This window comes from Emys orbicularis, chromosome 1 (assembly GCF_028017835.1).
Source record: "Emys orbicularis isolate rEmyOrb1 chromosome 1, rEmyOrb1.hap1, whole genome shotgun sequence".
NCBI lineage: Eukaryota > Metazoa > Chordata > Testudines > Emydidae > Emys > Emys orbicularis.
The window spans coordinates 90,256,617-90,283,776 of NC_088683.1; the positions used below are offsets into that span (position 1 = coordinate 90,256,617).

The window sequence follows — 27,160 nt, forward strand, 5'->3', positions numbered from 1 at the left end:
CAGGACCAAGTACTGTCCCTAACAGGTTTTTTTTTTGCCCCCGATCCCTAAATGGCCCCTTCAAGGATTGAACTCATAACCCTGGGTTTAGCAGACCAATGCTCAGACCACTGAGCTATCCCTCCCTTGCAACCACCAACACAGTCACCTCTAAGATCAGGGATTATTTTTATATTTTTCATAGTGAATTTAATTATAAAGTCTGTTCATTCACTTCTATAGCATTTAGTTTTTAAAGGCCTTATGCTGGTTTCTTCTGTGGATTGGACTCCTCAAGTGGTCTCAAAATGTTCAATTCTAGTGCTGTTGATTAGTTTGGGGAAGGGGAGAGGTTTGATGGCAGAATTTTTTTTAATTAAAGAGAATTACTACATACATTATGGATCCCACTGAGTGTATAACTCTGAGTTGATGAGGGATACAGCAGGCAAGGAATCAGATGAAGATGCAGAAAACTACTCCTACCTTCTTTAAGAACACTTAGAGCAAATGGAATAGACAGGCATTTTCATTGCTTACATACAAGTAATTTTGTTCAGGACAATTCCCCGTAAGTATAAGGGATTTTAAATGTAAAAGTGTTTGTTTTCATACGGAGAGACTTAGGAATGATACATTCAAAACCCCTGTTCAGTGTTATGAACCTCTTAATGCCTGGACTAAAAATTAGGTAGTCTACAAACTAGGATTATAAAGTAGTGTACATGTGTATATAAGGTTCATATACAACAAAAGCCATGTACTAAAGAATTCCTCAGCTCAGCATACATTTTAAGCAAATAATGTGGATTTCAAACATCCACACATATAGATACAAACTCTCATTAACAGGTAATTAATTTACATATAAGCTACAAGAGGTACACTGGGTAAAGAGTAAAAAAGGGGAGTTAAAATTTGTCTGGATGACTAATTTTGATCTTCTCAGATAACATTTGTTGGGTTTTTAAGATCATTACTATGTTCACTTTGGGTTTCTGCTCTTAGGTAAATGATAGACATCAGTCACGTTAACTCTGACTGAAAGTTTTTTAGCTGGGAATAACCAACTCTAAATAAAACAATATGGTCAAAGTTCAAAATATTAAGTCCACTTGACTTATAACCAAACATACGTTACAGAAACAATCATCTTTCAATATAAAGTTGCTACTCTTAGTCTAACTTTGAGCTCAATTGCACATTATTATTTTGGGTACTGGGCAGAAAACAAGAAGGGTATCCATTAATCTAGTACTCAAATAATTTTTAAAAATTCTAATACCTTGTTACTTGAACTAGCAATTAGGAGATATTGGAATGGTTTAATTTGACTATTAAGAGTACAGTATACTAGTAAATTCCTACAAAGAAATAACTTGGTTAGAAATGAGTTAAGGTTGCTTAAGGAGAACTTTCACCCATGCAAATCCTTAAAAGCAAGGAAATGTCCAATTAAGAGATCTTTCTTTAGCACACCCCCATATCTCATATTCACTACCTTCACAGATAGATTCCACTCTTCTATAAACAACCTATAAACTAGAGGCTTCTATAAACTAGAGGCTGCTCTAGTTTACAATTGGTTGCCCCCAGGACTGTGGGTAACTGGGAGCAGCTGAGACTAGCTGGAGTGCACAAGCGCTCCAGCCACACCCAGGACACATTCCTTTGATTGTTTAAAATCATAAAGTCACAATTTAATTACCTTCCTTACTACAAAGTTGACAGAAGCAAATAGCAAAAGGTATTCTTTACCTCTCCACGCTGAGATTCTTGTATTCGAGTAAATCTTAGATCACCATGTTCCCAGTTTGCATTTACACTATATATTCTCAACTGTGAAAGTTCAAATGAAGCATTAAAAGCTTTCGCTCCAATCCGGATTATAATGGAGTTCACAGAAACAGAAATTCCTTCTACCACTTTTTCAGCAAAGCCATATTCGCTGGAAAGTGAAATGCCAAGATTTAAATTACAGATCTAATGTTAGTGCATAAAGTGATACTTATTAAGCAATAAGACATGAAACATACCATACAATACAAAACTTGTAGTGCACCCCATCCCATTTATAAATGTTCATTAAAAATATTTAACTCTGAAAAATTTGTAATATAGTATAATCTCTATTATATGGTCCTAATCTAAAATTAACGACGAAACAATTTTTCATGCAGTTGAACTTCAATCAAGTATAACGCATGCAAGTTTCCATTTTAAATATTACAGTAGTCTTCAGATTATTCACCAACCTAGCTTCTATTTATGTATATTTAAGGAAAAATTAATGTCAAATGAATTAACATTATTCCACCACAATAGCATATTAGCCTTGCTAATATTTATCTGTACAACAAAGCTTATTAAAGCTATAATTACTTTTATATATTATGCTTTTTTGAGTGAGGTGAGGATGGGAAGGCATAATATAGGCAAATTGTGCTTAAAATATATATTTTAAGCACAATTTATATATTAAAATGGTTAAGTGCATATACTCAAGCAGCTGAATTTCAGGATTAAAGGGACACTTTTGTTAAAACTTGTTTTTAAAGGAAATTTTCTTATTTGTGTTACGAATAATGCCTTGCATTACTAAAAGTTAAAGAATTTTAAAAATCCAATTTACTTTTCACTATTTTTCCTTTTAAATACAAAAGCTTTCAGTCAGCTCAGACAATGAAAGTAGTTTGCAGCCTTTTATTATTTTACAGTGCTCTAAATAGTAAATAGAACCTATAAGGGTTATTAATGTAGGTCCCAGCCCTGCAACCAGATTGATGCAGGCAAATCCCCTGTCAAGGTAAGCCGGATCTCTAAGGATATGTCTAATGCTTCTGGGAGTGACCCTCCCAAGCTGGGTCCACCGACTTTTGTTTGCACCCTAAGGTGAGTTATGTTCAAACAAGTCTGTCAACCCAAGCTGGGAGGCCCATTCCAAGGTTCAGTGTAGCCACACCCTAAAGGAGTTGACATAAGCAGATCCAATTAAATGACTGGGACCACAATTATACCTGTATATAAGGTGCCACTGGACTCTCTGCTGCTTTTACAGATCCAGACTAACACGGCTACCCCTCTAATAAAAGCTTTATCGTTGCGGGAATGGGGGTGTCGGTAAGTAAAACATTCTGATTAACTAAGAGGGATGGAGTTGGGTATGGGAGGGGGTTCAGGGCTGGGGGTTGGGGCACAGGAGGGGGTGTAGGCTCTGGGAGGGGGCTCGGGGTGCCGGATCCGGACGGTGCTCACCTCGGGCAGCTCCCCGCAAGCAGCGATATGTCCCTGCTGCTCCTAGGCGGAGCCGCAGCTAGGCGGCTCTGCGGCCGTGGTTCCCGGCCAATGGTAGCTGTGGAGCTTGCCACTTGGGTCATCAAAAACCACTGCCATAGCTTGAATGAAGCCTCAAATTGTCCCAGAAGTGGACATGATTTTTCCAGGAGTGGAGATGCCCAAGTAGGGCCTCCCCAGTAAGAAAGTGGATAACCTCACTCTGTCATGGTCAGTGGTGTAGGACTACGAGCATAGCAGAAATAGGAGCTGACACTGATTTAGGAACCCCAAAAATTTGTTGCAATCACCCTTAACCTTGTCAAGCAGGGGGACTTTGGCCTTGTGGGGAGCAGGGGTAAGAGCTGAAGGCTCCACGGCTTGAACTTGCAGGACTGCATTCTATGCCTGTAGTGCAGCAACTTGGGCCTGCAATGTCTATAGGGCTCCCACTATGTCCACCATAGAGATATTGACCTTTGAAGAATCCACGTACACTGTATAAGCCAGGGGTGGGCAAACTATGGCCTGAGGGCCACATCCAGCCCTTCAGACATTTTAATCTGGCCCTCGAGATCCCGCCAGGGAGCAGAGTCCGGGGCTTGCCCCGCTCTGGCGCTCCAGTCGGGGAGTGGGAGTGGGGGCTTGCCCTGCTCCGTGCAGCTCCCGGAAGCAGCGGCGTGTCCCCGCTCTGGCTCCTACACATAGGGGCAGCCAAGGGGCTCGGCACATTGCCCTCGCCCCAAGCGCCACCCCCGCAGCTCCCATTGGACAGGAACCATGGCCAATAGGAGCTGCAGGGGCGGTGCCTGCGGACGGGGCAGCATGCAGAGCTGCCTGGCTGTACCTCCGCGGAGGGGGGACATGCCGCTGCTTCTAGGAGCTGCTTGAGGTAAGCGCCACCCGGAGCCTGCACCCGACCCCCTCCCATGCCCCGGCCCTGATCCCCTCGGTCCCAGCCCAGAGCCCCCTCCCGTACACTGAACTTCTCATTTATGGATCCACCACAGAGCCCGCACCCCCAGCTGGAGCCCTCACCCCCTCTTGCACCCCACATCCCAATTTTGTGAGCATTCATGGCCCACCATACAATTTCCATACCCAGATGTGGCCCTCAGGCCAAAAAGTTTGCCCACCCCTGGTATAAGTTCTAGTTCTCTTATTGTCTGTGTTGGGGCTGCTCAAACTGTCAGAAACCAGGACATGGGTGGTCATGCCTAGTGGTTAGAGCAGGCTGTCATAAACATACAGCTAAGGGTAGCATAAAATCCCTCTTTACCCTGTAAAGGGTTAATTCCTCTTTTACCTGTAAAGGGGAGGGATAGCTCAGTGGTTTGAGAATTGGCCTGCTAAACCCAAGGTTGTGAGTTCAATCCTTAAGAGGGCTATTTAGGGATCTGGGGCAAAAATCTGTCTGGGGATTGGTCCTACTTTGAGCAAGGGGTTGGACTAGATGACCTCCTGAGGTCTCTTCCAATTCTGATATTCTATGAACCTGCGTGACACCTGATCAATAAGGGGAGAAGATTCTTTCAAATCTGTGGGGGAAGGTTTTGTGTCTGTCTCTCTCGGAGCCAGCCAGGAAACAGGGCAGGGGAAAATACATCTCCCTAGCTATAGCTGAACTAAGCATCTAGTCTGCAGAAATAGTAAGTAATAGCAGAAAAGAAATGCGTTAGATTACCTTTTGTTTTAGCTTGTGAATTTTCCCTGTGCTAAGAGGGAGGTTTATCCCTGTTTTTGTAACTTTAAAGTTTTGCCTAGAGGGGAATCCTCTGTGTTTTTGAGTCTTTTGTTATTCTGTAAAGTACTTACCATCCTGATTTTACAGAGATGATTCTTTTACCTTTTCTTTAATTAAAATTCTTCTTTTAAGAACCCGATTGATTTTTCATTGTTTTTAAGATCCAAGGGTTTGGGTCTGTGTTCACCTGTACCAATTGGTGAGGATATTATTCTCAATCCTCCCCAGGAAAGGGGGTATAGGGGCTTGGGGGGATATTTGGGGAAGGTAGAGCTCCAAGTGGCCCTCCCTGAATGTTTGGTTAAATCACTTGGTGGTGGCAGTGATACTAAGGCAAGGAAGGAATTTGTGCCTTGGGGAAGTTTTAACCTAAGCTGGTAAAAATAAGCTTAGGGGGTCTTTCATGCGGGTCCCCACATCTGTACCCCAGAGTTCAGAGTGGGGAAGGAACCCTGACATAGGCATTGGACCTAGTGGTTACCGCAGGCATCAGAGTCCAAGGTCAGAGCTGGAGTCAGGAGCTCAGGATCAGAAGCAGAATCAGAGCTGGAGTTAGAGGTCAGGATTGGAGCCGAAGATCAGTACCAGGTTACCTGGAATGAGGCAAGGCTGGGTCCAAGGCAGGAGCAGGACTATGAACAAGGCAGGAGCAGGAACTATCTCAGCCATGGGCGAATGCTTTGAGCAGCTGCTGAACTGCTGCTGCTGTTGGGCTTAAGAGCCGGTCTGCTGACTATTCCAACCAATCAGGTAGTGTAACCAGTTAGACAGACTACTATAACCCAGGTGCTTTCATTAGCTTGCCCGAAGACTGACTCTGCTACAGACCCTGATTCCTGACAATGATATTCTATTTACTGAGCAAATGGGAAGCAGATAGTATGTCCTAGTGCCTGGTCTACACTAGGAGTTTATGTTGAATTTAGCACCGTTACATCGAATTAACTCTGCACCCGTCCACACCACGAAGCTATTTAGTTCGACATAGAGGTCTCTTAAATTCGATTTCTGTACTCCTCCCCAACGAGGGGAGTAGCGCTAAATTCGACATGGCCATGTCGAATTAGGCTAGGTGTGGATGGAAATCGACGGTAATAGCTCCGGGAGCTATCCCACAGTGCACCACTCTGTTGACGCTCTGGACAGCAGTCCGAGCTCGGATGCTCTGACCAGCCACACAGGAAAAGCCCCGGGAAAATTTGAATTCCTTTTCCTGTCTGGGCAGTTTGAATCTCAGTTCCTGTTTGGACATCGTGGCGAGCTCAGCAGCACTGGCAACGATGCAGAGCTCTCCAGCAGAGATGGCCATGCAATCTCAGAACAGAAAGAGGGCCCCAGCATGGACTGATCGGGAAGTCTTGGATCTGATCGCTGTGTGGGGCGATGAGTCCGTGCTTTCCGAGCTGCAATCGAAAAGACGGAATGCAAAGATCTACGAGAAGATCTCTAAAGCCATGGCAGAGAGAGGATACAGCCGGGATGCAACGCAGTGCCGCGTGAAAATCAAGGAGCTGAGACAAGGCTACCAGAAGACCAAAGAGGCAAACGGACGCTCCGGATCCCAGCCCCAGACATCCCGTTTCTACGAGGCACTGCATTCCATCCTAGGTGCGGCCGCCACCACTACCCCACCACTGACCGTGGACTCTGAGGATGGGATATTGTCGACGGCCGGTTCCTCGGACATGTTAGCGGACGGGGAAGATGAGGAAGGAGATGAGGAGGACGAGGCAGTCGACAGCACTTACAACGCTGATTTCCCCGACAGCCAGGATCTCTTCATCACCCTTACAGAGATCCCCTACCAACCGTCCCCAGGCGTTAACCCGGACACAGAATCAGGGGAAGGATCAGTCAGTAAGTGTTTTAAACATGTAAACATTTATTTTTAACAGAACAGGAATATTAACAATATTAACAATGGGTTTTGCATGATTAGTTTGCCCTAGGCGCTTAACGTTTCAGTCCTTGGCAGTGCAACTACTGAAAAAAAAAATCTAACAATGTCCGGTTTAGCATGATTGTTTTGCCCTAGGCGCTCTACTGTTTAGTCCCTGCCAGTGCAGCTACAGTAAAATCCGGTCTATATGTCCGGGGATAGAGCAGAAATCCTCCTGGGACATCTCCACAAAGCTCTCCTGGAGGTAATTGGAAAGCCTTTGCATCAGGTTCCTGGGGAGAGCGGCCTTATTGGGTCCTCCATAGTAGCAAACATTTCCGCGCCAGGAGACAAGCAAGTACTCGGGGATCATCGCCTTGCAGAGCACGGCGGCATAGGGCCCTGGTCTTTGCAGGCTTTCCCGAAGCATCCGTTCTTTCTCCGTCTCTGAAATCCTCAGAGTGATGTCGCTCATGGTGACCTGCTTTGAATTAGGTAGGGGAATGTTAGTATTGGGACTGCTTGCCTGTTCCTTTACAGAACTGTAACCGGCGGTTTAGAGCCACGCGGTGGAGGCGGGAGAGGAGCAGCATACAGGGATCTTTCCCTGGGACAGCCGCGAGGGGGTGGGACAGGGGCAGAGTTCATGCTTGCCGGATTGCTGGCAGCAGGGACTGGCATTGCTTTGAACGTGAAAGGAGGCCAGTGCTATTATTAAAGTTTTAAGCAGCCACAACTCTACGGCTTACCATGTCAGCCTGTTACCCAAATTCCGCTGTCCTGTCCCGCTTGTCTGATCTGCAGTGCAAGACCCCAGGCACTGAATGCGAAGGCCGAAAATTCGACCTTGTCCTGAGTGCGCATGTGATAGGTGCTGTGCATGGTCTTGTTCACAGAGAAAGACTATGTTCTTTGTTCAACCAAAAATTTATCTTTCTGAGGAATTCACTCCCTTTTTCCCATCCCACAGCTGCGACTGTCTCACGAACTACCCTGGCATCACACTCCCAGAGGCTAGCGCAGATAAGGCGTAGGAAGAAGAGGACACGGGAGGACATGTTCTCGGAACTTATGGGCTGCTCCCGAGCCCAGGCAGCCCAGCAGACCCAGTGGAGGGAGAACTTGTCCCAAATGCACCGATCACACATGGAAAGGGAGGAGAGGTGGCGGCAGGAAGACCAGCAGGCGACTCAAACGCTGCTTGGACTACTGAGGGAGCAAACGGACACGCTCCGGCGCCTTGTGGATGTTCTGCAGGACTGGAGGCAGGAGGACAGAGCCCCGCTGCAGACTATCTCTAACCGCCCTCCCCCGCCACAAAGTCCTATACCCCCCTCACCCAAAGTCCCAAGGAGGAGGGGCGGCAGAGTCCGTGAAAACTCTCACTCCACCCCTGCAGACTGCTCAAGTACCAGAAGGCTGTCATTCCCCAAAATTTGATAAGTCCTTTCCTTCCCGCCTCACCCAAGCCCCCGTCCCAGTTTCATCCCCCGGTTTCATGTGTGGTTGCTAATAAAAAATACGTTTCTGTTAATTACTGTTTCCATCATGTTCTTTTAGAGGAGACTCTGTTTGAAGGGGGGAAGGGGGTTGGTAATTGGACAGGACAGTCACCTTTACCAGGGTACAGACGCGGGGGCAGGTTCAGCAGCAGGGCACACACACATTGCAGTCACTAGTTACCCTGGTCAGTCTGGGAGGTGGTTTTCATGTTCGTGGGGGGGGGGGGGGGGCTATGTGACTTTGTGGCGGGGGAGGGCGGTTAGAGATCTTATGCAGCGGTCCTTAACCTGGATCACAGAACCACGCAGCAGGGGATCTGTAACCGTCCTCCCCCTGCCACAAAGTCACATAGCCCCCCCACACAGAGTCCCAAACAGGAGGGGTGGCAGGCTCCGTTGAAACAACCAGTCCACCAGTACGGAGCCAGTCATTCCTGGAGTTTAGAAGCGTCCTTTGCATTACTACTCTACACCCGCTCCCCACCACAGTCTGCGTCCCAGGTTCAACACTTTACCGCGAAAACAGTAATAAAGAAAACGGTGTTCATTAACAAATTTCAAGTGATTTTATTTTTAAATGTGTGTTGGAAGGGGGGAAACGGGGTATGTAACTGGAGAGGATAGTGAACATTTACTGGGTAAAGAAACGGGGGCAGGTTCAGCTTCTCTGTAAACAAACTTAATAGTCACAGGTTACCCTGCTCACTCAGGAACCTAGCTTTCAAAGCCTCCCGGATGCACAGCACGTCCTGCTGGGCTCTTCTAATCGCCCGGCTGTCTGGCTGGGTGTAATCAGCAGCCAGGCTATTTGCCTCAACCTCCCACCCCGCCATAAAGGTCTCCCCCTTGCTCTCACAGAGATTGTGGAGCACACAGCAAGCTGCAATAACAATGAGGATATTGGTTTCGCTGAGATCAGAGCGAGTCAGTAAGGTTCTCCATCTCCCCTTGAGACGTCCAAAAGCACACTCCACCACCATTCTGCACTTGCTCAGCCGGTAGTTGAAGAGTTCTTTTTCAGTGTCCAGGGCGCCTGTATAGGGCTTCATGAGCCAGGGCATTAGCGGGTAGGCTGGGTCCCCAAGGATGACTATAGGCATCTCCACATCCCCAAGAGTTATTTTGTGGTCCGGGAAGTAAATACCTTCCTGCAGCCGTCTAAACAGACTAGAGTTCCTGAAAACACGAGCGTCATGAACCTTGCCCGGCCATCCAACGTTGATGTTTGTAAAACGTCCCCTATGGTCCACCAGTGCTTGCAGCACCATTGAAAAGTAGCCCTTTCGGTTAATGTACTGGCTGGCCTGGTGGTCCGGTCCCAGGATAGGGATGCGAGTTCCATCTATAGCCCCACAGCAGTTTGGGAATCCCATCACGGCGAAGCCATCTATGATGACCTCCACGTTTCCCAGGGTCACTACCTTTGAGAGCAGTAGCTCGACGATTGTGTTGGCTACTTGCATCACAGCAACCCCCACGGTAGATTTGCCCACGCCAAAGTGGTTCGCGACAGACCGGTAGCTGTCCGGCGTTGCAAGCTTCCAGAGGGCTATGGCCACTCGCTTCTGGACAGTCAGGGCTGCTCGCATCCGGGTGTCCTTGCGCTTCAGGGCAGGGGACAGCAACTCACAAAGTTCAAGGAAAGTTCCCTTACGCATGCGAAAGTTTCGCAGCCACTGGGATTCATCCCAGACCTGCAGCACTATGTGGTCCCACCAGTCCGTGCTTGTTTCCCGGGCCCAGAATCGCCGTTCCACAACATCAACATGACCCATTGCCACCATGATGTCTTCGGCGCGGGGTCCCGTGCTTTGTGACAGGTCTGTGCCACTCTCAGACTTCAGGTCCTCACCGCGCTGCCGTAGCCTCCTCGCCCGATTTCTCAGCATCTGCCTCTGGGAAAGGTGGATGATAAGGTGCGAGGTGTTGACAACGGCCATAACTGCAGCGATGGTCGCAGCGGGCTCCATGCTCGCAGTGCTGTGGCGTCCGCGCTGTCACTGACCAGAAAAGTGCGCGAACCGATTTCCCGCCGGCGCTTTCAGGGAGGGAGGGCGGGAGTGACGGTTGGATGACGACAGTTACCCAAAACCACCCTCGACACATTTTTTTCCCCAGAAGGCATTGGGGGCTCGACCCAGAATTCCAATGGGCAGCGGGGACTGCGGGAACTGTGGGATAGCTGCCCACAGTGCACCGCTTCCAATGTTGACGCTTGCCCCGTTAGTGTGCACTCACAAAGTCGAATTACTGTCCTTAGTGTGGACACACACGTTCGACTTTGTAATATCGATTCCACATATTCGATTTAAGTAAAATCGAACTACTCTCGTAGTGTAGACATACCCTCTGGGTGAGATGTTTCCCTTTTTGGCGTCACATGAAGTTGCTAAGATACAAAACTATGGCTTCCACGTTTTCATATATGAAGGACTATTTTATCTTTCCCAGATTCTTCCTAATTATGACATTTTATGGTTTGTGGGATATAGGAGGTCAGAGTAGATGATCATTGTGACACTGTATCCCATATTCTTCACAGTGATATTATTATGGCATAATTATGATGCATTTTGCACAAGACAGGTCACGTGAGATGTCATTGGAAAAGTTATGATTTGCTGAATATGATTATCCTATTTGTATGCATGCATATTTTTTGTATCTAAGGTTAGGAATATTGACTATGTAACTGTATTTCAAATGTGCTTACTCTGGGTGACACCCACAACTAGCCTTTCTGGTACAACAATGAAGAAGCCAGACAGTGCTGATGGGCCAACAGCAAAGACAATGGCTCCTCGAAGAACTTAGCCTTCCGGTAAACCTCCCCAGACAACCTATAAGTAATGGCTGCTATGACTCAGCAAGTTATGCCAGGGCATGTGACTAGGCCACAAGACTGTGGACTCCATCTTGGGATGTCAGTGTTTTTCCACAAACTGAGTTTGGGACAAAGGGTTCCCGCCATATGCTAAAGCTATATAAGGCAGGGAGTGACATCATCCATTATTCTTCATTTGCCCACAACAGAACACCTCAGAGAAGCTCCTAAGTAAAAAGACTGAACTGGGGGAAGTATTGGACCCAGGCTAAAGGGATTTCTAGCCTGTGTATGAAAAACCTGGGGATTTCAAGCTGCAAAGCAACAGCAGCTTGTACCTTGAGAATCTGCCAGCCTGCTTGTATCATCAGCCAGGATGAGAATTTGTTAATTCATATCCTCTCTTTCTAGTATCTTAAGCTTAGTTTGTGTTTTTGTTTATTTACTAGGTAATCTGCTTGGATTTGTTTGCTATCACTTAAAATTTATCTTTTGTAATTAATAAACTTATTTTATGCTTTAACCTAAACCAGTAAGTTTGGAGTGAAGTGCTTGGGAATCTTAGCTCAAGGGGCTGCTGCATTTCCTCTCCACATTGAGGGAGGGATGAACTCTGGGAGCTTACGCTGTACAGTTCCCTGTGCAGAGCAAGATGGTATAATTTTGGGTTTATACTCCAGAAGGGAGTGCATGCCTGGGAAGCTGGTGGTTATCCTGGCTCTAACCTCTCTGTTGTTGGTTCATGCAGTGGCTGGTCAGGAAGCCTGCATGTAACTGCAGCTGGGTATGTCCCTGCCTGTGGGAATGCTGATGGAAGTGTAGGACCAGGAGCAGGTCTGCAGCTTGTCACAGCAGCACAGTGTGAAAGGGAGCCCAGGCTGGCGGGTCAGAGGGCTCAGCAGTACCCCAGTTTCAGGTGGCACCCCGGGCCGAACCCATCACAATCGTCATGGTTCCTTCTGGCCTTAAAATCTATTCTGTTGCTCTCAAAACGTAGGTCTCTTTTCCTGGCAGTTGCAATAATTCTGTCACAGATGTTGAAGAGTCCCAATTAAGTTCCTGCCCTTCACATCCATTATTAGTCATTCCTTCTTTTTTGCATGGATTGAATCTTCAATGTCAAAATCAAATAGGCTGAGTTCATAGACTGTTATTCAATTTTTCTTTATTTGAATGTACTCCGAGGATCTAACTAGTTCTAGCTCTTAATTGAGTTTCTAACACTTTCACCCTGTTGGCCCTTTTCAAATTATGTTCAGCAGTCAGAACATTTTCAGATTAGACCCTGTACTACCCCCTTGTGTAGTCAAGACATTTTCTGCTCAATATAACTGCCTATGCAGTTTAGTAACCACAACATTACTCTCTATTTTACCTTCTAATGGTGCCATATTAACATGAAGACTCAAGGAATACTTCCATGAGCTCTACTACAGTCTCCTCTTTCAGGCAGATTTAGAAATTATGAGACCCACAAGTTTGGGGCTCCCTGTCCCACCAATTATCTGATATTTTAGTCAGACTGGGTTATACATCAAATCTCTTCGGCCAGATTCAGCTGATGTAGTCATTGAAGAAAACAGAACTATGAACAATCACACCAGCTGAGAATCTGGTCTTTAATGCTATCTATTAGACAAAAGTTAATATTTTGAAAGCAGCATATCTGTTTTCCAAATAATTAAAGCCATTTTGCCTTGGGCCTATCCAAAAGTATGTTGTTCTTATGGAGCTTGAGATTTATTCCTCCATCCTAAAATGCATTACGCGGATTAAACAATCCTATGAACTACAACATGCAATATATATTTAGGATAAATTTTCAAGCTTGGGTGCCTAACATTTTACATCTAAATCTACATTAAATCACCTAAATAAGTGGCCTGATTTTAGGGGTGCCAAGCAAGCAGGCCCTGACTCTATATTTTTAAAGGTTATTATACTTTACCTTTAGACGAATGGATCTAACCAGCTTTCGGATGCACATACATCCTCCAACCTGCGCTGGTTCACGAGAACAGATCCAATAATTTTAAATGTTTTGTATCAAGTGCATGTCAATATTTAAAAACTACAACTGACCTCTGTCCTGATGCAGTTGCTATAGGTGATGGTCCATTAGGGGCACGTGGTTCTTCACAAGTACTCATTTCCATTATTACTTTATCCAGAGACTTGAAAAAAACCAAAGAAATTTGGTACAAATTTCAATTTACTGCAGTAGATTAATAGATAACTTAGATACCTCATAATTAAAAAGTAGTAAGAACATTAAGTAAAAATCTTTCATAAATATTCTCTGTCCATAGCATTTTACTAGAAAACCTTTAATAGAATACATAACCATTTACATTTTTGGACTTTTGTTTATACAGTGCTTATATCAGATATCATTTTTTTCCAACTCTCCTAAACTTTTGCGGTCATATATAAAAACTTTGTATACTTCTTGACTTCTAGTCAGGGAAATAGTCTATTCATCACACTGTAGTATATTTCTCAAAGGCTGAATTCTGAATGAGTATAAAATGAGGAAGACATTTGATTTTCTCTATACAGTCAGTCTTTCAGGGTGAAGGTTCACATAATATTAGCTTTTATGCCCTTTGAATTTTCTCTATAGTGTGTTTTTCTTTTCAGACATTTTTATTGGAAAGTGTTTGAAGCTGGTCTATTGTTGAAATGTATCAGTGGCCGCTAGACGTTTTGTTGATATCTTTAAAACATTTTGTATCTAAGAAAATTGACAGAGGTGAATTGTCAATAAATTTGCTATAATGGGTAGTTTTTGAGAATAAAATATTTAAGATTAACGGTCATCTTTGCCATTATTTTTCATTATTGAGGCTGGACTTCTCAAAAAGGAGACTAAAGGAGTGAGGCACTCAAATCCCATTGATATTGAAGGATATAATAAAATAGCACAATTACACCTTGCCAAATAATTTAACAAATGATAAAAAAACAAACCCACAATGAGTTATTCCCAGGAAGAGACCATCTAAATGCAGAAGCAGTCTCTTTGCCCCCTGACATTAAAAACGGTCATGGTTTAAATTTATAATAACGGCTAAGGAGAATCCCTATTTTTAAAACTCGGTTCCTGCAACCTCTTTCCCTCTGGCCTTGGCTACTGTAACTTTGCCTCCTCTTAAATCCATTCAAAACTTTGCTGTTAAGATTATCTTCTTGGCCCATTGTTCTGACATCACCACACCCATTATAAGTCTCTCCACTTGCTCGCCATTTCCACCACAAATATAAACATCTTGCCCTTACCTTCAGGTTCCTTCACATTTTTGCATTGTTGTACCGAATGGCTCAATTATCTCAATCAGCCATTGCCTTCACACTTACATCAGCTTCTATCTCCCACTTGTCCAGTTCTCACACCTTTGCACTTTTCTTCCATGCTCCCCATTATACATGGAATGCCTTTCCTCCTCCCCAAAAATTCATAAGCTTATTACCTGATTCCTCCTTAAGACTCATCTACTATGATGCCTACAGTGTGCTGCTAGCTGATCTGGTGAGCTGAAACTACAGCTAATTGCTCACCTCGCTCAATGAACAACAAACAAACCCCACAAAAACAAAAGAAACTCCTAATGCACACACAATCGTTTTATGACAAAAGTAAAAACATAATTATCTAACTCAGCCTCCCTGCCCCTTCTGTTTGTTTCACTAATTTCTTAGGCCTTTTCTTAAAATAAGGTAATAAGATCTTTGAAACAGGGACTGCATTTTACTATATGCCTGTATAGTACACAGCCCAATGGAGCCCCGACTTGATTGGGCTACTGCAATACAAATAAACAATAGAGCTTGACTATGGGATTTCTCAAATAGATGCCTGATGCCTCCTCCCCATTCTCCACTAAAAGGGCTGGTAATCATTTTTATTTTAGAACAGAAAACTGCTACACAGAGTCTGTGCAAGAGTCCTCCTTGAAATTATTTTGCTTAACAAGTACAAATAGAAAGGGCAATTTAATCGTGAGCAAAGGCACTTAAAACATTTGCTACCATATTAAAAGATTGATTTCCTGAAAGCCTTTGTTTTTAACAAAAGACAATTGAGTTCTGGCAAGCACACCACTAACTACTCGAGCTACCTAAATCATGTATACAGAGTATGCCAACTAAATGAAGGCTACTTAAGCTCAACCTTGCTGTGACAGAGTGCAGGGTGCAAACAGGTGAGCCTGCACTCTGATCACTTAGATATTAATTAGTTCCCCTGGAAAAAGCTGAAGGGGTAATTAGTCAATCAGGCTGGCTGGCTGAGTCAATTACCTCATAAGCCCATGGCTGACAAGAAGAGGCACAAGAAGGAAGTGCAAGAGGGGAGAGGGAGGAACAGAGCTAGCCAAGCCTAGCCACACAGAGGCTCAAACTAGGGATACCTCTGTTTCCCTTAGGCCCTGGCGAGAGGGCCAAAAGCTAGGTTAACATTGTAAATAGACTGTTGCACGGGGATCATTGTGAAAAGAATGGCGGGAACTTAAAATAAAAGGACATGGTGAAGGCACAACCACAGGAGTCTGTGCAGTTTCTGAGGGGAGAAAGCAAGAGAGGAGCCTTGCCCAGTGACACTCGCCCTCAATTACACACATGCACCAAAGATAATGAGGTTGTGGTGATGTAATTGAGGGCAGAATTCGGCCAATAGCCTGAAGTGTCCCATCCTGGTGAATACATTGCTTTCTAGAAGAACCAGTGAGTTCCTGGTACATTCTATCATTGAATTATTAACTTTTCCTACCAATTCCCATTCATTAAATATGTTTGCAGGCAACTTATACAAATACTGAAGAAGTACCTCTATTAATAAACTCAGATGGAAACTGAATAATGAGAACCAGTGACTGTCAGCTAGTCTAGTTCTGGCTTCTCCAATGTCTCCTGAGAGGCTTGTAAGAAAAGAGATGGAGAACTGACAAATGGCAGCAATCCAGTTCTATGCATCTCCTAATTTTGTTGGGTTCTGACTACAACTAAAAACCAGGCTAAAGCCTTAGACATGTTTTAACTGTGTTGCAACTGGGTCAGGGGACAACCATGCTGTCACTGGGTCCCAGGGCTAGGTTACAGTCGTAGTGTGGAAAGGGCCTTAGAGAATAAAGTCAGACAAGAAGAAGGCAGGAACTTGCAATGAGACTAAAAGACAAATATCCATATTTCAGGTAAAGCTGAAATTATAGAAAAAACAGTTTTTCTAATGGGAATCAAGCAACAACCTAGAGACCCTCATCTTTTATAGAATAGGGATACAGTCGCCAGAATTCAGAGTAGCAGCCGTGTTAGTCTGTATCCGCAAAAATAACAGGAGTACTTGTGGCACCTTAGAGACTAACAAATTTATTAGAGCAGAATGTTTTGTCATCTCCATCTGCTGGTAATCAAAGGACACACTGTACACACCAGCTAAGGTTTAAATTATTTCTAAATAACCTCAGGGAAACTGTAAAACATTTTTTAAAAAGGAACGTATTTACAACTACTATCTGTAAGCCCACGCTATCGAAAAGGTATTGTGAGTCGGTATTGTCAGTGCAACAGTGCCCCTCTAGGCCAACCAGGGCATAGCCCCAGCCCACTCAGCTCAGTGGGGCTGTCAGTCTATTCTGGCTATCCCAGAATCTGGAAAATCCTCTCTGATCTCGGGTCCATCGGGGGTTGGTAGGAGAACCCAGCCACTCCACTGGGTTCCAGCTCAAGGCCCTCAAGCCGGAAAAGCAGGACCAGGGGTCACAGATTCTGACAGTGGCCTGAGCTCCTTCCTACCTTCTCCTGGGCCTCTGCAGGCTCTTCAACTGTTGGTCTGTTCATGCCTTGTTGGAGTGTTGTTTCTGGGCGGCTCTTTAGCAGTTTGCTGACAGGAGTTCCTTTCTCCAGCCTGCTCACTCCTCCCGTGGCCCCCGTGCCCTTCTGCTTCCCAGACCTTTTATTCTCCCAGATGCTGTGAGGCTACCAATTAGCACTGGCCAACAGTACCACTATTAACCCTTTGACTGCTGAGCCCGCGTGGGGTACATGTACTGCATGACAGGTATTATTTGCAAAGTCATGTGTACAAAAAGCTGAAAATGGCAGAAAACTTAAAAATTGGATTGTAACAGACCACAAATTCCAGTGATATTCTAAACAAAAGGAGTTCTTAACCATGCTTGTAGCTGTTTCCATCACTTCACACTGACTCAACAGACATTCTAGTCTTCAGAGTGATGTCTGAGGTTATTGTGCATGCTGGTTGTGTTGTTCTGTAGGTGGCTGTGTTTATTTGTATATGATTTGTGTTATGGTGGGAGAGGTGTGTGGCTGAGAACTTAAAAATTGGACAGTAAAAGACCACAAAACCCAGTGATGATTCAACCTGGTGCTGTGCTGAACAAAAGAAGTTCTCAACTATGATTGTAGCTGTTTCCATCACTTCACAATGACTCAGACATTTTAGGCTTCAGAGTGACATACAGAATGTGATTCCTGGAAACTTATATATACTTTTTGGGTTGATTTCAGAACTTACCAGACTGATTGGATGTGTTTTCAATTTTGTCCATGGTATCTGAAAGATAAAACATTATGCTAAAGCAAATCAAACAAACATTGAAGAAAATACATAGTAATCAAGATATCTGTTTATCATTTTTATTTTCTAGATATAAACATAAAATTTACACTGAACTGCTTGACTTGCATATGATCTTTTGAAGCTAGTACAAATAATAAATAATTTTATGTGAGAAATATACATCATATAACACACAAAGTCGTGTGGCCACAAGGAAAGGTAGCTTAGGAGCTACTGGTGGCAGAAAGGAAAAAGGACCAAAAAAATTAATCTGTCTCTTTAATTCTGTGTTGCCAGACACAAGAAAAGTCCAACCATTTTTCACATTCCTTCCTTAAAAACAAAACCCCACATTTGCTATGTTACGATATAAATCACGATAGCTTGCTTTCTCAATTCCCATTCTAGCATGGTTTGGGAGAGAGGATAGTAGTAGGGTTGTGTATCACATCACTTCCTAGCAAGAAAGACTGAAGGAGCATTGTCCACTGGCTCCAGAGTTATGTCCAGTTTTCAGCCAGAGTATGTCACCATAATATATGGCCTCTGAGGGATAGGAAAGGATTTAAAAAAAAAAAAAAAAAAAAAAGTGATACCAGATGAAAGAAAGTGGCAGGAAAAAATACAGTAGAACATCAGAGTTACAAATACAAGAGTTACGAACTGACCGGTCAATCACACACCTTATTGGAAACCAGAAGTATGCAATAAAAAGCAAATAGTATACAGCACAGCACTGTGTTAAACATAAACATAAACTACTAAAAAATAAAGGGAAAGTTTAAAAAAAAAAAGATTTGACAAACGGTTTGTGCTTGTTTCATTTAAATTAAGATGGTTAAAAGCAGCATTTTTCTTCTGCATAGAAAAGTTTCTAAGCTGTATTAAGTCAACGTTCAGTTGTAAACTTTTGAAAGAACAACCATAACGTTTTGTTCAGAGTTACAAACATTTCAGAATTATGAACAACATCCATTCCCGAAGTGTTCGTAACTGAGGTTCTACTGTAACACACAAAAGAACAAAGAACAATTAAAGCAGATGGTATGACATAGCCAAAGGAAACTCCAGTAGCTTTCTCTGCAAAAATATATACTCCCTTGCTCCATTTCAAAGTGTGTATGAGGAAAATTCCACTTGGATAAAGAAAAAATAAATTAAATCACTGCTCATTTTCATTGCTTCGGTCATAGTCTTACGAGGGATAACAATTAACAAAATTTTCTATCATCTAATGCCTCCATCTTCTTTTTATGAAACTGTTAAACCCCTACAACAAATTTTTAACATTATGAAATTCAGAATTAGCAATTTTCAGACTTCTTGAAAATAAGTTTTAAGAAGGCAGAAAAGACGAAAAAGGGAGAAAGTCTTCCTTAATTACTGTTTCAACATAATAAAATGCTCACCCTAATAGCTGCTTTATTGCAAAAGACCTTGTTTATAGCAAGCCATGTTGGAAGATCCAGCATGTTCTGAAGCACCTCTTCATCCAACTCTAAATTGGTCAGCTGACCTTCCCCCTTTAGTGTGCTCAGATTGATCTTGTCAGGTGACAGGTTTTTGGTGAACCTAAAAGAGAATATGCATTAAAGCTTAAGTTAATGTCACATAAAGCAATTAGTTATCCATGTCATAGGTCACAATTTATATAAATCAGCAAAGTAATAAACTGAAAAGAACAGGCTTCAAAGTACAGTTTGACCTTAAAATTGACATGGTAAAAATGGCCCGGGGGGTTTCACTGTTATTTGTCCCTCGATGACTTCCATATCAAATCTGCTCATTTACAAGTAAACAAATGGACTCAACAATTAAGATGTGTTCTTTCTGGCTTGTCTGTCATCAGGAATAAAGATTCTGTACCTAGAATTTAGCTAACAATTCTTTTGATGTTGTATGAGCCAGAACAGAATCCAGCTCATTCTCCTTTGAACTGTTTTGGCTCTGTAGGGCTAACAGGAGAAAAACGAGTGAAAATGTATTTTTTCCTTAAATAAGCAGATATGACTATGAATAAATTCAGGTGGCAGATCTTTAGAGTAAGAAGGTTTTATTTTTACAAAGTCACTTTTCTGACTTCATTTGCACTTTAGGCTTGACAAAAATCTTGTATAAATTATTCTTAAAACATTCATTAGGGTTTAATTTCAGAATTTATCAAAAACATATGGTAGAAACTGTTTTGTTGCATAGGATTCTGGTGTATTTACAATGTAGCAATTCAAAGACAGGATTATAAATCCTACCATAAGTGCTTTTTTGTCAGAGTATACTTTGAAGTGTCATGATCCGACTACACTGCAAGGTCTTCTGTATATTTTTAAAACTGAGAAATCTCAAAGATGACACACATACTGTACATATTACTATTTTATTAAAAGGCATAATAATTTACTTAAATCAGCATAACAGCCCATGTGATTGTGCCAATCAGCGCATAGCCTAGTGATGAATGGCAAAGCCGAGGGGTGCTTGGCGAAACTTACCTATCTACCTAAGTTCTTATATCACACGTAGCACGTTTTATCTGCTTTGCTGGATCAGGGCCTGAGTGCCTAACTTTCTGCCATAGAAGTTTGTTTTTGATTCACAACCTGGACTCTCATTTTACAGCTTCAGATAGTACATCACCACGTCCACTGAACGTGTTTTGGGTCCTTTCAGTAGCAGATTGTCACTTGTTGGACTTTGCCAGAAGGATGGGGAAAACATTCTAGGAATCACCACTTCGCTGCTGTGTCCATGCCAGGTACAGGTCATATGTTTTCTCTGAACAGGGAGAGACTGGTTCCTAAGAAAACTGTCAGGTTCCCTGTTAAGCTAGGGTTTTGTTTGTTTGTTTTTCTTTTCATGCTTTTTTCCCACCAATCTCCAATTACTGCTGAAAATACCTGGCAGTCACTTTCCCTGTTTGATTGTTACATCATGTTCTGGGGGTATCAAAATTTATAAGCACACTACCCTGCTTAACAAAAACCAAAATGCCCAACACACATTCAACAGTTTAAGTTTCCTGTTAGGGACATGGGATATCATAGAATATCAGGGTTGGAAGGGATCTCAGGAGGTCATCTAGTCCAACCCCCTGCTCAAAGCAGGGCCAATCCCCAACTAAATCATCCCAGCCAGGACTTTGTCAAGCCTGACCTTAAAAACCTCTAAGGAAGGAAATTCCACCACCTCCCTAGGTAACCCATTTCAGTGCTTCACCACCCTCCTTGTGAAAAAGTTTTTCCTAATATCCAACCTAAACCTCCCCCACTGCAACTTGAGACCATTACTCCTTGCTCTGTCATCTGCTACCACTGAGAACAGTCTAGATCCATCCTCTTTGGAACCCCCTTTCAGTTAGTTGAAAGCAGCTATCCAATCCCCCCTCATTCTTCTCTTCTGCAGACTAAACAATCCCAGCCTCTCCTCATAAGTCATGTGCTCTAGCCACCTAATCATTTTTGTTGCCCTCCGCTGGACTCTTTCCAATTTTTCCACATCCTTCTTGTAGCGTGGGACCCAAAACTGGACACAGTACTCCAGATGAGGCCTCACCAATGTCGAATAGAGGGGAATGATCATGTCCCTCGATCTGCTGGCAATGTCCCTACTTATACAGCCCAAAATGCCATTAGCCTTCTTGGCAACAAGGGCACACTGTTGACTAATATCCAGCTTCTCGTCCACTGTAACCCCTAGGTCCTTTTCTGCAGAACTGCTGCCTAGCCATTCGGTCCCTAGTCTGTAGCAGTGCATGGGATTCTTCCGTCCTAAGTGCAGGACTCTGCACTTGTCCTTGTTGAACCTCATCAGATTTCTTTTGGACCAATCCTCTAATTTGTCTAGGTCCCTCTGTATCCTATCCCTACCCTCCAGCGTATCTACCACTCCTCCCAGTTTAGTGTCATCTGCAAACTTGCTGAGGGTGCAGTCCACACCATCCTCTAGAACATTAATGAAGATATTGAACAAAACTGGCCCCAGGACCGACCCTTGGGGCACTCCGCTTGATACCGGCTGCCAACTAGACATGGAGCCATTGATCGCTACCCGTTGAGCCCGACGATTTAGCCAGCTTTCTATCCACCTTATAGTCCATTCATCCAGCCCATACTACTTTAACTTGCCGGCAAGAATACCGTGGGAGACCATATCAAAAGCTTTGCTAAAATCAAGGAATAACATGCCCACTGCTTTCCCCTCAACCACAGTGCCAGTTATCTCATCATAGAAGGCAATTAGGTTAGTCAGGCATGACTTGCCCTTGGTGAATCCATGCTGACTGTTCCTGATCACTTTCCTCTCCTCTAAGTGCTTCAGAATTGATTCCTTGAGGAATCCTTGTCCTCTTTGTTATTTTCCACACCCCCATTTTTGTGTAATTTGCAAACTTTATTACTGATGATTTTATGTTGTCTTCCAGGTCATTGATAAAAGTGTTAAACAGCATAGGGCTAAGAACCAGTCATGTCACTCAACCAGACATCATGTCACTCAACCAGACATCATAACCACATAGAATCCCACCACTGCCTACCAGTTTAAGCACAACTTTATATTTTCAAGACTAAGAAGAATGCAAAAAACAGTTTTAGATTCACTGATTCCAAGGCCAGAGGGGACCATTGTGATAATCTAATCTGACCTTCTGTAGAACTTCCCCAAAATAATTCCTAGAGTACATCTTTTAGAAAAACAGCGAATCTTGATTAAAACATTGTCAGTGATGGAGAATCCAGCACGATATTTGCTATATTATTCCAGTGGTTAATTACTCTCACTGTTAAAAATGTACACCTTATTTCCAGTCTGAATTTGTCTTGCTTCAACTTCCAGCTATTGGATCAAGTTACACCTTTCTCTGCTAGATTGCAGAGCTCATTGTTGAACATTTGTTCCACAAGTACAGACTTATAGACCGTAATCAAGTCACCCCTGAACTTTCTCTTCGTAAAGCTAAACAGATCAAGCTCCTTGAATATACCACTATTAGGCATATTTTCTATCATGTAATCATTCTCATGGCTCTTCTCTGAACCCCCCACCCCAGTTTATCAACATCTTTCTTGAATTGTGGACACCAGAACTGAACATAGTATTCTGGCAGCAGTCACACCAGTGCCAATGCAGAGATAAAATAACCTCTGTATTTCTACTCAAGATTCCCTTGTTTATGCATCCCAGGATCGCATTAGCTCCTTTGGCCATAGCATCACACTGGGAGTTCATGTTCAGCTGATTATCCACCATGACCCTCAAATCTTTTTCATAGTCACTGTTTCCTGTGAGGGTTCTTCATCCCGTAAATATGGCCTACATTCTTTGTTCCTAGATGTATACTTTTACATTTAGCCATATAGAAACACAGTTTCCTTGCACCCAGTTTATCAAGCAATCCAGATTGCTTTGTAGCAGTGACTTGTCCTCTTTGTTATTTTCCACTTCCCCATTTTTGTGTAATTTTCAAACTACATTACTGATGATTTTATGTTGTCTTCCAGGTCATTGATAAAAGTGTTAAACAGTGTAGGGCCAAGAACCAATCCCTGTGGGACCCCACTGGAAACACACCTTGATGATGATTCCAGATTTGCAATTACATTTTGAGACCTATCAGTTAGCTAGGTTTTATTCCATTTAATGTGTGTTATGTTAATTTTATATCATTCTAATTTTTTAATCAAAATGTCTTGTGTTACCAAGTCAAATGCCTTACAGATGTCTATGTATATTACATCAATGCTAATACCTTTATCAACCAAACCTGTAATCTCAACCCCAAAAAATCTCAAATTAGTTTGACAGTATTCATTTTCTATAAACCCATGTTGATTTGAATTAATTACGTTAGCTTCCTTTAATTCTTTATTAACTGAGTCCCATATCAGCCACTCCATTATCTTGCCTGGGATAGATATCAGGCTGACAGGCTTTTAATTACGCAGGTCATCCCATTTACACTTTTTAAAAATTGGCACATTAGTTTTTTCTAGTCTTCTGGAACTTCCCCAGTGCTCCAACTGAAACCCATTTAGTTACAGAGATGTGTTTTGTTTTTTCTTTTTTAAAGAGAGAGAGATTGTTCATTCCTTAAAGATTTTTTAAAAGAGATTTCTTTTCTGAATATGTCAAGTTTGTGATTACCTAGCAACTTCATTTTTTTTAAATGTAGATAAACCTAGACAAATTGCTTCTGGTTGAATTATAATTTTATTTCTTAGTTATTTAATAACTATTATTCAGAAACAAAACCTGGAGCTACTGTAAAGGTGACCACAATTATTTTCAAGGTTATGAAGAGAAGCTTACTCACCCTGTGCAGTAACTGTGGTTCTTTGAGATGTGTCCTTATGGGTGCTCCACTCTAGGCATGCTTGCATCCCGTGCCTCAGCGCAGAGATTTTAGGTAGAAGTGTCCGTTCGGCTTGCACATGCGCTGTCCCCGTCTCATGCCCTGCACCAGGGTTATATAGCGCTGTAACGGGCGAACCACCCTCAGTTCCTTTCCTACCACAAAACTCATTGGAATGAACTCGGAAGCAGAGGAGAGGAGGGCGAGTAGTGGAGCACCCACGGGGAACACACCTCGAACCACCACAGTTACTGCACAGAGCGAGTAACCTTCTCCTCTTCTTCGAGTAGTGTCCCTATAGATGCTCCACTCTACACGACTCTGAAGCAGTACCCCTAATGAAGGGGTGGGGCTTCAGAGTTAAGTTAAGAATTGAGGATAAGACATTAGAGACAAATATGGTATTGGATGCTGAATCGTGAGTAACTGCATAATGTTCAGCAAATGTATGAGCAAATGTCCAGGTTGTGGCTCTACATATTTCTGTGACTGGAACATTTTGGAGGAAGGCTATGTAAGGGACAAGGAATCTCGTGGAGTGAGTTCATACTCTAGAAGAAGGTTGAAAATTCCTCTAATATCCCTGTGAGACCAATAGTGGTAGGAAATGCAGCTCAATATCCATCTAGAGTCTCTTTGGAAATTGAGATCCCTTAGATCTGTCCGCAATGGAGAGAAATTGTCTGGGAGATTTCCTGAAGGGCTTAGCCCTATCTAAATAAAAGGCTAATGCGCTCCTGACATCAAGTGTGTGAAATGTCGCATCTCTTTTGTCTCGTGACTTCGGAAAGACAACTGGGAGGTGGATTAATTGGTTTATGTGGAAGTCCAAAGATATTTTTGGTAGGAATTTGGGGGGTGGTCATAGTGTGACCTTGTCTTTAAAAAGATTGTAAAAGGGAGGTACACCATTAGAGCCCTTATCTCTTCCACTCTTTGAGCAGAAGTAATTGCTGCTAGAAATGCAGTGTGGAAGGGAGCAGGTGGCCATGAGTTCAAAGGGAGGTCTTGTAAGATACCTGAGGATAAAGTTGTGATCCCCTGCCAATGTGGGGCAGCTGATTTTGAGAAAAGGCTACCCAGACCTTTGAGAAAACTTCTTGTTGTGGGATGAGCAAAAACAGAATAACCCTCTATCTTATGATGGAAGGCCATGACAGCTGCAAGGTGCACCTTTACGGAGTTCAGAAACAATCCTGACCTTTTTAGTTCTAGAATGTAATCTAGCACAAATGACAATGGAAAGGATGTTGGAGGAATGTGCCTCGAGTCACTCCAGAATTTGGATCGCTTCCACTTTTGGATATGTATGTGTGTCACAAGTAGTGTGTTTCCTGCTATGTAAAAGCACCACCTTTACATCCTCATTTCTAACCCCTCAAATCATTGAGCAGCCATGTCTTGAGCTGGAAAACCTGGAGATTGGGATGATGGACCTGGCCAGCACCCTAAAAGAGGAGATGAGGAACAGGTTGCAGAGTGATTGGCTGGCAAACAGCCAGCTAAGTATGGTAGGAGAACCATGTTTGTCTTGACCACGTGGGAACTACAAGTATAACCCTGGCTTTTTCTCCCTCTATCTTGATCAGGACCTTGGGTATTAGAGGAATTGGTGGAAATGCATACAAGAGACTTCTGTTGCATTGCAGGAGAAAGATATCTCCAGGAGAGTGGTGACTCTAACTGGCTCTGGAGCAGAACTGTGAGCATTTCTTGTTTTTGACTGTGGCAAATAAATCTCTTTGGGATGCTCCAGCACAGAAATGTGTGATGGAGAATGAAGAGGTCTATTTCCCATTCATGAACCTGGGAGAAGTGTTTGCAGAGAGTATCTACCATGGTGTTTTGTATACCCAGAAGGTAAAACTGCTGAGATGTTGATGTGGTGACGAATGCACCAATTCCAAAATTTCACTGCTTCGGCACAGAAGGAAGGTGATCTCTCTCCTCCCTGGTGGTTTCTATAATATATAGATGAGATGTTATCCATCATGTTCTTTATATGCTTGCCCCGGTCAGTGGGAGGAAATGCGTGCAATCATTTCTGACTGCTCTGAGTTCCAGCAAATTGATATGTAGAGTGGACTCGAGTGGAGATCACCTGCCTTGAATAGCGTGGATGCTCAGGTGGGCTCCCCATCCGAATAAGAATGCACCCAATGTTAATGCCAATGTTGGGGAGGGGATTAGCAAAGGGAACCCCTGAACGATCATTGTGAGGGTCTTTTCACCAGTTGAGGGACTTTTTGACTATCGAGGGCATCGAGAGAAGTTTATTTAAGCTGGGTTTGCTTGATAAGTAGACTGTTCTGAGCCACTCTGCAGTGCATGTGAAGTCTCATGTGATTTATTACAAAGGTGCTCACAGTCACGTGTCCCAGTAGCTGGAGACAATTTCTGGCCGACGTGTGAGGGCTGATCTTGACAGTCCAGGTCAAATTTACCATAGTGTTGAACCTGTGTGAGGAGAGGAATGCTTTGGAATTAATGTGGACATTCAATTGTATCCCAGTCGGAGGAATAGGTCCATGGCCTTTTGTGTGCCCATCAAACCCTCACTGAAGGAGTATGCTTTAAGCAGGCAATTGGCTAAGTATGGGAAGAGCATCATTCATTCCTTGTTTGCGAAGATGTGCCACTACCACAGAAAGGACCTTTGAGAATGCTCTGGGAATGGATGATAGACCGAATGGGAGCGCCTTGTAATGAAAGCGATCCTGACCCAGAATGAATAGTAACCTTCTGCAGGTTGGGTGGATCACAATATCGAAGTAAGCATCCTATAGATCAGTGGTAAGCCGCAGGGATGTGCTGGCCGCTGCTTTCTGAAGCTCCCATTGGCTGGGAACGGCGAACCGCAGCCACTGAGAGCTGCAGGGAGCTGTGCCTGCAGACAGTCAACGTCAGCGAAATGTCTCGTGGCTCGCATTCAGATTACCCTGATGGGCCACACGTGGCCCGCAGGTTGCCCACCACTGCTGTAGATCTAGGGCCCAGAACCAGTCCCCTGGGTCCAGAGATGGAATTATTGCTACG

The 27,160-nt window shown here is 43.4% G+C and overlaps 1 protein-coding gene across 1 annotated transcript in view; it reads right to left on the reverse strand.

Annotated features, from left to right (window-relative positions):
* The window catches only part of BLTP3B (bridge-like lipid transfer protein family member 3B), an 85,922-nt gene that overhangs the window by 31,735 nt on the left and 27,027 nt on the right, over positions 1–27,160 (reverse strand). The window contains exons 2-6 of the mRNA XM_065404449.1: positions 22,079–22,120; positions 19,188–19,353; positions 17,734–17,772; positions 13,284–13,375; positions 1,738–1,927 (exon numbers count right to left, since the gene is read on the reverse strand). Of these exons, the coding sequence (XP_065260521.1) occupies positions 1,738–1,927; positions 13,284–13,375; positions 17,734–17,772; positions 19,188–19,353; positions 22,079–22,120 (529 nt within the window). The remainder of the gene's footprint in view (positions 1–1,737; positions 1,928–13,283; positions 13,376–17,733; positions 17,773–19,187; positions 19,354–22,078; positions 22,121–27,160) is intronic.